General features: G+C 40.7%; 1 protein-coding gene across 1 annotated transcript; it reads right to left on the reverse strand.

Moving 5' to 3' along the window:
- Window positions 1-629: 629 nt before the first annotated feature.
- si:rp71-81e14.2 (uncharacterized protein LOC100002239 homolog) lies at window positions 630-10,989 on the reverse strand. Its single transcript, XM_062547682.1, has 4 exons — window positions 10,920-10,989; window positions 10,416-10,751; window positions 9,952-10,091; window positions 630-1,196 (listed from the first exon to the last, which is right to left on the reverse strand). The coding sequence occupies exons 1-4, from the start codon at window positions 10,987-10,989 to the stop codon at window positions 1,011-1,013; spliced, it is 732 nt and encodes a 243-aa protein (XP_062403666.1). The 3' UTR covers window positions 630-1,010.
- Window positions 10,990-11,710: the final 721 nt, after the last annotated feature.

The raw sequence follows: 11,710 nt of genomic DNA on the forward strand, positions 1-11,710 counted from the left end.
ATAATAGCTAGCCTTTAAAAATAAAAACATATAAAACATCCTTTCAACACGCCTCATGAAACAATTGTTAATTCAACTTTTCACTCAAAAACATTGCCAAATGTAGAAGTATATGTCAATAAAAATATGAAGAACAAAGAATATGATATAATATCTGTAATATATAGATGTATCTCTAGCAGGGTTGATTACAGCATGGGCTTTTGACAGGCCTTCCTAAACATGCAGCAGCTGTGGAGTTCTAATGGAAGCTAAATGACTGTGACTCACTGTGGCACTACTACTAGCCTACATTAATGATTTGGGGTTTTTGTTTGTTGATCACTTCAAATATTTTTCCCATTAGTTTACAAAGCAGCCATCCTTTACGTTGTAGGCATCTCAGAAAAAAATAGTCAGTCAGTCAAGCAAAATGATTCATTTGTACACTGTTAGTCATGCATTGTTTTCAGAAAGGTCAATTCTTTTCAACAACACAAGTGACAGGAAACCACATGCTATGCACTTACCACTCTGAAACTGCCACTGACCTTATTTTTCACAACATACACACAACATGACACATCTGAACACCTCGCAACAAGCGTGGCATTCCACGGCCATGGTTTTGATTGATGAAATCAATGGAAGCCAATCAATATTTACATTTATTTGACCAAAAAACATTCAATATCATGTACATCCATCATTATATACATCAAATCTTCAATATTCAGATCACAAGGAGTCTGAGTCTGACAAATGAAATGCTGCTTGACAGAGTAGCAAATAGACATTTACATTAACAATAATATGATACAAATCTTAACGAAACATAATAATGGGGATATTCAGTTCTTACTAAAGTTGTTTCCGTTTTTAGAAACCGATAGACTATTTGCATTGTTTGTATCTTTTATACATTGATAAAGTATAAAACACCTCTGATACCAAATCAAGGTAAAACTTGTCAAATCAAAGTAGTTGGAATACCAGTGGTGCTGTTTCCTGAGTGTACTGTAGGTGGTAGACTAGGCGAAGCGTGGGGAGGGCATGTAGGCAGGGTTGAGCAGTACCTGGCCAGAGGAGTGAGACATAGACGTGGCCCTCTGTGGTCTCATCTGCTCATAAACAGAGTCAGAGCGATGAGCTGGGAGTCCAACACCAGGCGGCGGACGAGGCTTGAACTTTCCATTCTCCCCACAGCACCTCCTCACCTGTGAGGATACGACAGAAAGAGAGAGAGAGGGAAAAGAAAGAGAGTGGGAGGTGAAAATATGCGATTACAATCCCGTGCTGGTGTGTGTGTTGTCCGACTACATGGGCCATGGGCTGTGTGTGATGAAGTCATGGTGCTGGTGTGTGTGTGTGTGTGTGTGTGTGTGTGTGTGTGTGTGTGTGTTGTCTGACTGCATGAGCTGTGTGTGATGAAGTCAGGCTGCTGGTATGTGTGTGTGTGTGTGTGGCTGCATGGGCTGTGTGTGATGAAGTCAGGGTGCTTGTGTGTGTGTGTGTGTGTGTGTGTGTGTGTGTGTGTGTGTGACTGCATGGGCTGTGTGTGTGTGTGTGTGACTGCATGGGCTGTGTGTGTGTGTGTGTAGTCAGGGTGCTGGTGTGTGTGTGTGTGTGTGTGACTGCATGGGCTGTGTGTGTGTGTGTGTAGTCAGGGTGCTGGTGTGTGTGCACTCACACAGATGAGCAGGATGATGAGGACGAGCAGAAACAGGGAGCAGGCCGTGATGGCCGACACCAGCAGCAGTGTGGACATCTGGATGGGCTCCTCACTGGCCTCAGTCAATGGTGCAGTAGTGGGACACTCCTTCTCCAGCCCTGAGTTCAGTGCACAACATTAGTCCACATGCGATTCAGCCAGACACTTGTACAGGTCTCTTAATCCAAATACAGTGTGGGAAACTGAGCCCTTGTGACAACAAGGATAATTTGATGGTTATGGTTATAGTTACAGTTATTGCATTACACTTTTGTCTGAAGTTACTTACAGGATATGAACATTACAATAGTTAAAATGAACAGTAAACAATTCAAAAGAAATGGTAAAGCCCACAAAATAGTAATAGTAGTAATAATAATAATAATAATAATAATAATAATATCAATGCAATATCAAATATCAATAATGAAAATAAACAATCAACATTAATATGTTCATGATGGGAAATTGTGTGTGAATCCAGTAGATTACCAATGTAATGTAAAAGCTTACCATTAACTACCAGCAATGTTGGTTTGATGTTGCTTTCAGATGGATGTTGTGTCGCTCCAACAAATCTCAAGTACTGGCACCAGAAAACTCCAGTGTCATAAACAGTGAGGTTGCTAATGTTGGCGCGCAGGTTGTTGAATGAGCCCGTAATATTTATCCTGTTACCAAAGGGTAACCTGGGACTGCGCTTCATCCCTGGAGTGAGATAGAACACCTCCCTTCTTTGACTATAGGTGTGATAAAGGTACATCCCACCTTCATCTGCTGTGCTCATTTGTAGATCAGTGGAACACGCTATTTCAATGTGTTCCCCGACTCGTCTCCGTTCGACTTTGTCTGCACTCAAACCTTTAAAGAGAGAGGTACAGGGAAGACACCTATTATTTATATCAATGTCAATTTCATCGTCATCTCTTGCTACAGTAAACTGTGTACTGCACATTTATACTGTCACATTTCAATAACTCAGCAGTTTGAACTAGTTTTTAAAAGCAATTTTTTTATATCTAATTCACTGTGGTACCTGTAAAGAAGCAGAAGCAGACCAACAGCAGGATGTGATGTCTTCGCCTCGAACGCTCCATCATCTGTTGTGTAGGGTTTTTGAGGTGCAGCCTGATGATACCTCTTCATACAGGAAATGCGTACACTAGGAGGAGGTACCTGAGGTTTTTAATAGGTTGCTGAACCTACTGTATGCACACTTACTTTCTGTCAGAGATGAGAAATGCCTCTTTAAGGCTTTGACATATTTATCAGATTTCACAGTGAAATAGAACTGCAGACAAGTGCAGCAGGAGTGCTATGCAAGTTTAAAAGCACAAGACAAAGATAGACTTCAGCAGCAACCATCTCTTGAAGTCATCACATCTTCAGAAAAATGAGGCCTAAAGAAAGTTACCTTACAGCAGTTACACCTGCGCCCAAAACTCTTTCAGAATAAAAGTCTTTCTATAGTAATTCTCTATTAAATAATTCAACAATTTAAACTTTTCCACTATTTAACTGTTAAGCCACCCTACAACTGTTTCAAAATAAAGTCCTCTCTAGCAAGTTAGCATTGTTAGCATAACTGCTAGCAAACATTAGCTAAGTTACCTGATTAGCATGGTTAATATCGTTAGCATAACATTGTTAGCATAACTGCTAGCAAATATTAGTTTTATTTATAACACTAAACATCCATTAAACCATGCCTATCAGCATCCATTTTAGATGATCTTCCTATCAACATCAATTAAACTGTCTATCAACATTCATTAACTTGTCTTTATCAGTAACTTTTAAGCTATCCATTAGCAGTCTATTTTACACTATCAACTATGCAACCACAAACACCTTATACCATATTTACATGATCTGTTTTGCATTTTCATGCACTTCAAATTGTATTTCTAGTTTTTATTGTTATTTTTAAAGGGCAGATAGCAGTGTTGAATGGTTGTGTATTGAATGCATAGTATGATTTCTCTTTGTGAAATATACTTAAAAATTAGGGCTGTCAAAATAACTGATTAAAAAAAATAACGCACATTAATCATTGACCTTTGACCCGGAGCCAATCTAGTCAGTAACCATTAGACTGTAAGGGAGACGAGAATGTGCTGCCTGGATCATTGATTGGAACATTTACTCTAAAAAAAACGGCCTGGCGGTGTTAAAAAGAAAGTGTTGATTAAAACAAAGTCCTCTGCAATGTCTGCAGCACACAATTTGCATATCACCGGAGTTCGTCAACTCTTAAGTACCACATTACTGCAAAGAAATAGTGTTGACATCGCGATTTTGCGATTACATTTTATATGCGATTAATTTAGATTAATTAATCACAGAGTACTGTATGTAATTAATTAGATTAAAAATTTTAATCGATTGACAGCCCTATTAAAAATGTTTCCCAGCTGTCTTGATGACACCTTTCTAGCTGTCAAAATTAGCAAGGTTCAGCTGAGCTTGCAACATCAGGAAGGCTATATCGAAGTCACAAATGTTTCTCTTTTGGTCGTTTAAGGCACCTCCATGCAGTGCTATAGTACTTGAGTTCGGTCTTGGACTCGAGTCCAGACTCGAGACCGTTTTTTTATGGTCTCGGACTCGTTGGTATTTGACTTGGACTTGTCTCGCTATAGTGAAGCTATATTGTAATTTAGTTGCTCAAATGCTCAGTACTAGTACCAGTGGTAATAGTAGTGGATTGGTGTTTGTATCAGTTATAACTATAGGTATCACCTATCACTCTGTTTTATTTAGATTAGATTAGGCCCCTATGTGATATCAAGGAATGGGTATACTTACAAATCCTGGGTGTTGTAACACTGTTTCTGCTTTTAGATCAACAAATAATAACCCAAAATGATTGTCTTTATACTGTCATGCATACAACTTGTTTTTTTCTGTCCTGGACTCGGTCTTGACTCAGACTTGAGTCTTTTGGACTCGGTCTTGTCTTGGACTTGAACCTCTTTGGACTCGGTCTTGACTTGGTCTCAACCGGTCCTGGTCTTGGACTTGTCTTGGACTCGGCAAAGGTGGTCTTGACTATAGCCCTTCCATGTCATAAATTGTAGGAATGAGGCCAATAAAATGAGCATATACTGTAAGAGAGAGATATTTACATTACACTTGCTTTCAACTGTCACATTTATCAACACACTTACGCTGTAATTGGAGTGATACAAAAGTATCATGAATCACACGTGATCCCAGTTGTAAGGCGATTTCTGCGCTCAGATCTAGGTTGGTTTCTCTGCTCGGTTGATAAATGGCCATGGTTTGAGTGATGAACAGTCAAAGTCAAACAATATTTTAATTTATTTGATCAATATCATATACATTCATCATTATATACATCCAATATTTGGCGTTGAACATTCAGACCACAGGGAGTCGGTTAAATCCCTTCAGTTACATACAGTGTGCTACTTGACAGGGCGGCATATATAAATTGATATTTATAATGATAAAGACACATCTTGGCAAAACACAAGGTGGACATTCGATCTTAAACCTATAGAATATTTGCATTATTTGTATCTTTTATGCATTGATAAAGTCTAAAACACCTTTAAAACATGTCAAACAAAGCTGCTGGTATACCAGTGGTGGGTTTTCTGAGTGTAGGTGGCAGACTAGGCGTACTTTGGGGAGTGCATGTAGGCAGGGTTGAGCAGCACTCGGCCAGAGGAGTGAGACGTGGCCCTCTGTGGTCTCATCTGCTCATAAACAGAGTCAGAGCGATGAGCTGGGAGTCCAGAATCAGACGGCGGATGAGGCTTGAACTTTCCACCCTCCGCACAGCACCTCCTCACCTGTGAGGATCAGACAGAAACAGAGAGAGAGAGGGAAAAGAAAGAGAGTGGGAGGTGAAAATATGAGATACAACCCCGTGGAGAAGAAAAACAACTTATTGTTGTTCAGTATTTAGTCAGTTGTTTTGCACAGTAGCCTACATTCTGTGCTACATTCTGTGCTCTTTCCCTGCCTTGCTGTGTGTGTGTGTGTGTGTGTGTGTGTATACGTCTTTCATTTCGCGTCTTCCCTGCCTTGCTGTGTGTGTGTGTGTGTGTGTGTGTGTGTGTGTGTGTGTGTGTGTGTGTGTATACGTTGCTCAGCATAAGTGAATACATCCATACTAAAGTTGACTTAAAAGAGGAATAAAAAAATAATATTTTGGAAATGTATCTTAAAGGTATACTATGCAACGTTTTTCAGTTAATCAATTCGTTCCATACTGTTATATATGATTAAATGGGTCATTATCGGTCGAACAGTGTTTTTTTTGGCCGCTCTAGTGGTCTGTAGCGGTAAAACCACACTTGCAACTTCAGGAGACACCGGGCACGCACCCATGCTCTACTCCAGGAAGTGTCATGTAAAGTCTCATGAAAAGGCACGGCAGACTGACCGATTGAGGAGTTTTGTCAAATATACACGCTAAAGCTGTAGGGGAAGCTCTGCAGAGAAATATGCAAGCATAAAACGAGCGAAAATGAAAAGCGAAACCGGCGATGAAATCGCCAATCCTGCATAGTTTACCTTTAATGCCTTCATTTAAAGAAATGAGGGAAAACCCAACCCTTAAGGACACCTACTTTCTTTGTGAATAAATAATGTATTGCAAATAAATAAATGTTCTTCCTTAAAATACAGGGGGCATGTGAGTACGAGTATGTTAAATTCCCATAGAGGCAGGCAGATTTTTAATTTTAAAGGACAGTTATTTCATGGATACAGGATCCTACGCATCCTGATAAAGTAACCTTCCTATGCCTTAGGAATTAAATTAGCCTAACATCATCACATACCATTCACCATTCCTAGACATTGGCATGGTTTTATTTCAGTTAGCCTAATAGCTGGTCTGATTTGCATTGAGAGATGACCTGATGGAAAGTATTCCAATCTCTAGGTATGGTGAAGGGTTTGTGAAGATGTGGGGCTATTTTAATTCCAAAGGCCAGGGGACCTTCAGGATCCTGCATCCATTAAATAACTGTCCTTTAACACTAGAAGCGCCAAGCGCCGGTCATTTGACCGCTGACGCGTATTCCTAGAAGCGCCGTGGGGGTTTGACCTAGATATACCTAGAACTGCCGGGCTGCGGTCATTTGACCGCAGCGATTACAAAAAAAAAAAAATCTTTTCACTCGATTAAATTCCAGGACCCTACGTTCACGACTTTTCCTAAATACGCGTGTTTTGTCACCCAGAATTTTTACATGATCAAAAGCACACCGGTACAAGCTAGTTTAGAGCTATTTTGCGCTCACTTATGTGACAACACTATGTTGTCTCGCGTTCGGCCATTTTTGTTCAGGCTGCTATTCTCTTTTCTCACAGCAGATGTCGCAAGGATTTCCTGTCAGTCGGGCATGAGAATAATATTTTACCATAAAACATATCGTTTATATATGTGCAACATGTATTATATATGTGCTTTATTTTAATAACTATTTTTCATTTACATGGCATAGTCTATGGAGGCGATTTACAGTGGTAAAATGCGAGTTTGTTTTGAAAACGTTGCGACAGGCCTACATGTGTAATTTTCGTCGTAGCCTATTTATGTACGTAGGGCGCGTATGCCTACGTACATTCATAGTTGTACATCTTATCTTCTATTTGTAGGCTATCTTTTAAAGCTCAGACTAATGTATAAGCATTTTCTTACATATTTGCTGGACTGACTGAGTTACGTAAAGTCAAGGACCTATCCTAACGCACTTGTTGTATAATGTCAATTGGCGCAGCGTTAACACTCCTGTCTGCAACGCCGGAGACCCGTGTTCACATCTCGGCAGGAGCGAAGTGCAAAATCTTATATCGATAGAATTTACTGACCGTTTTTCAACGTCGATGAACAATTATTTTTTGTTAATGGTTTTTAATAACAACCTATCTGAAATAAACGGATGAATCGCAATATGTTTAGGCCTACCATTAACGAAAAATAATTTCGCCAGCCAATCATTTTCTGCCGCCAACTGACAAACTTTGACAAAGCCAGTTAGACTTTTTGCATCTAAAAATAATTATATCATAGTGACACGCGAAAAAATAAACGATAGCCTAGAAACTAGGCCTACATGAGATTTTCCCACTGGACACACCACATCAGTATTGTGCTCGTTGCTACGACACACAGGACTCCCAGTGAGTTGACGACCAATGAAAATGACATGGGGAAAAGCAGCAAACAAAGTAGCCTGATTTTGATCTCACCTTACATAGGCTACTTTCCTAATTCCTACGTAGGGCTACTCAGACTTTTGTTAAATCGTCAGGGCCCAGTTGCACAAACACCAAAACCAAAGATTGATGATATGAACCAAATATTCTGGAACAGATGGATTTACAGCATTGAACGTGATAGGCTATTAGCTAGCCTACTGATGCGACTTCCACCGTTTCCTTTCCAGAGATTGCTGCGCTGTTCACAACGCAATGAACGCATGCAGTCTACATTGAAGTGAAACGTGCAGAACGTTGTCCAAAACAATACAATAACATTGTGTGTTGATATCTAATACAATATACACATCTGTAGACATGAAGTGGCAACTAAAGCCATTATCAGTCATGAAAACTGTGGCGGCTGCATTAAGGTTTTGGCTGAGCCAGCTAGCCAGCCAACAACTTCATTAGCCAGCCGTTCTCAAAGCAAATGGCTTCGGGGTCTATACAACACACTATCCATTGCAGCCTATTTGAAACCGATCATCCCCCTCCCCCATACACTCGTCTAGGATACTTAGGCTACAGATATCACCGAGGCATTGAGGAACTGCCTCCCCACCCCCACCCCATCTATCTGTCCCCTGCATAGACTAGGCTGTAAGCTGGCTGTTTAGGCAACCCGTGGAAGAATGCGCAATCATGTTTCATCGCATATGCGCGTTTCAGAATGTTCGAATTCGCCAGCGTGCGTGTAGTTATGTGAATCGAAAAGAATATAAATATAGCCTACTTTATTGATGCCTTGTTCAAAAGAACTTCCGTCAGGAATAGGTTGGGGATCGAAACAGCAACCCTTGGGTGATCAAGCCGAAGCTCTAACCAGTGAGCTACGACTCTGCTTGTTAACCAGGAGAAAATGTGTGTCTCAATGCTGAATCTCGAATTCACATAGAAGTTAGCTTAAATTGTAGAAACAATAGGCCTAGCTTTTTTTTCAGCAGACATCGCAAACATAGCCTACACATTCGCAAAACAGAGAATATCATTCACTCATTATTTTAAATTATGCTACTTCTCACGCCTATGCCTGCTCAGCATAGCTCTCTCTATCTCCCTCCCTCCGATGTAGCTAGACCCTAGATCTTCTCCCTAAATGAATGAAAGTTGTTTTAGAAAGTAGCCACGGTAGCCTGTAAAATGCGGCATGAAATCCTGGCTACTGTGTAATTGAAACCAGACTATTAGGCTCTTTGTTCCAGGTGACCAGGTCCGATCATTTTCGGCAGCGCGAACATAGGCTACCTATTAAATGAATAGAAGTGAATTTGGGGAGTGAATTAGAACTAGCCACATTCACTTTTAGAGCATTTTAGTTGAAAGTCAAGTTTGCTTAAGGTTTGTTCAAGAACTCTTCCAAAGTTTTTAACAACACAAATCAACACAAATACATTAACAGATAACTCAAACGTGCTGTATGTCATAATGAAACAAACAACCACAGATTATCAACAACACGGTCTGACACGAATGACATGGCTTAGTGCAAACTGAATTTATGACCAAACGATTTCATTCGTGCACGAAGCGCCATCTTGCGATCATTATGTGTAAGTAAAAGCCTCCCAGTCTAAGGACTCAGCGGTCATTTGACCGCCTCGCCGCGCTTTAAGTAGTTCACAACAGCACGGCGCTTCTAGTAGGTCGTCAAAGCGGTCAAATGACCGGGGCGCGGCGCTTCTAGGTATAAGTGGGTCAGAACGGCGCGGCGCTTCTAGTGTTAAAAAGAAAAAAAAATCTGCCTGCCTCTATGGGAATTTAACATAGGGGTGTACTCACATATGCCTCCTGTAAGGCTTTAAGATCAATTTCCAAAAGATTATTTTTTACAACTTTAGCATGGGTGTACTCACTTACTGTATGCCAAGCACTGTTTATATGTTCTCTTGTTCTCTGTCTCTGTCCAACTGTATAGGCTGTGAGTGTTTGTGTGTGTGTGTGCGTGTGCGTGTGCGTGTGCGTGTGCGTGTGTGTGTGATTGTGTGGGCTGTGTGTGATGAGGTCATGGTGCTCACACAGATGAGCAGGATGATGAGGACGAGCAGAAACAGGGAGCAGGCCGTGATGGCCGACACCACCAGCAGTGTGGACATCTGGATGGGCTCCTCACTGGCCTCAGTCACTGGTGCAGTAGTGGGACACTCCTTCTCCAGCCCTGAGTGCAGTGCACAACATTAGTCCACATGCGATTCAGCCCGACACTTGTACAGGTCTCTTAATCCAAATATGGGAAACTGACCTCTTGTGACAACAAGTACACTTTGATGGTTATGGTTATGGTTATTGCATTGAGCAGATGCTTTAGTCCAAAGTGACTTACAGAATATGGACACTATACAGTTAAAAATGATTATCCCACAAAATAATTATAATAATAATATCAAATATCAATAATGAAAATGAACAAAACACAAATATGTCCATAATGGGAAGTTGTGTGTAAATCCAATATTTAAATAATAATAATAACAAAGCTTACCATTAACTACCAGCAATGTTGGGTTGTTGTTGCTTTCAGATCGAGATTCTTTTGCTCCATCAAATCTCAAGTACCGGCACCAGAAAACTCCAGTGTCATTAACAGTGAGGTTGCTTACTGTGGCGTGCACGTTGGTGAATGAGCCCGTAACCCTTATCCTTTTATCAAAGGGTAACCTGGGAGTGCACTTCATCCCTGGATTGAGATAGAACACCTCCCGGGTTTTGTGATAGGTGTGATAAAGGTACATCCCACCTTGATTTTGTAGACGAGTGGAACATGCTATTTCAACGTGCTCCCCGACCTGTTTCCATTCGACTTTGTCTGCACTCAAACCTTTAAAGAAAGAGGCACAACAGGGAAGTTGTAATTTATGTAAATTTCATGGTCATTTCATGCTGAAACCAGTACTACACACTTGTAAATCATGTTTCAATAACTCAGCAATTTGAACACATTTTTAAAAGCAAACAGACACATTTATAATTCACTGTGGTACAGTACCTGTGAGGAAGCAGACACAGAAGCAGACCAACAGCAGGATGTGATGGCATCGCCTCAAACTCTCCATCATCTGTTCTGTGTAGGGTTTTGGAGGTTCAGCCTCTTAATACCTCTTCACACAGGAAATACTGACGCGCACAAAAAGGAGGTACTCTGAGCTTCTCTTTGCTATGAACACTTACCTCCGTCAGATGAGAAATGCCTCTCATGAGCTGTGACATATTTATCTGATCTCACAGTGACGCATAACTGCAGTCAAGTGCAGCAGCTAGAACTTAGCAGGTGAAATTGCATTTTATGATATAGCCCCACAAATAGTTGTGGTGATGAATACATGCAGGGATTGTAACTGCTGCTTTGACTACGCATTACCTTGAATGTACAGAGTGCTATACACACAGCAAGTTGAAAAACGTAAGACAAAGATAAACTTCAGCAGCAACTGGTGATAACATCTTGAGAAAAATGAGGCCTAGAAAGCTACTTAGCAGTTCCATTTAAGCCCTTAAATATGTTCTTGTGTTATTTTGCTGTTTGTTCTTCTATTTTAGATGTGAAAGCTCTTAAGCTCTGTATTTGCATGTTTACTATTATGTAAAGTGTGTAATGAATATGCATCACCCCAGCATAGATGCAGTCCCAGCACCACATTTGTGCTCTCTTGGCAGCTCATTGGCAGAAGCTGTAAGTAGGTAACTTCAGAGCAAAGGCCTCAGAGCAGGTGAACTGTTATACTGCTGAAGCTGACAGACACATCTGTCTCCTCACATCTGTTTTGCAGTGCAGGGTGT

Source organism: Sardina pilchardus, chromosome 1 (assembly GCF_963854185.1).
Source record: "Sardina pilchardus chromosome 1, fSarPil1.1, whole genome shotgun sequence".
Lineage (NCBI taxonomy): Eukaryota > Metazoa > Chordata > Actinopteri > Clupeiformes > Clupeidae > Sardina > Sardina pilchardus.

Bases quoted from the DNA above. Each gene is read 5' to 3' on its own strand.
- si:rp71-81e14.2 (XM_062547682.1), bottom strand. From the start codon at position 10,989: ATGATGGAGAGTTTGAGGCGATGCCATCACATCCTGCTGTTGGTCTGC. The intron at 10,752-10,919 runs GTACTGTACCAC...CTTTCTTTAAAG, and splicing joins CTGTGTCTGCTTCCTCACAG to GTTTGAGTGCAGACAAAGTC. The intron at 10,092-10,415 runs GTAAGCTTTGTT...CACTGCACTCAG, and splicing joins AACATTGCTGGTAGTTAATG to GGCTGGAGAAGGAGTGTCCC.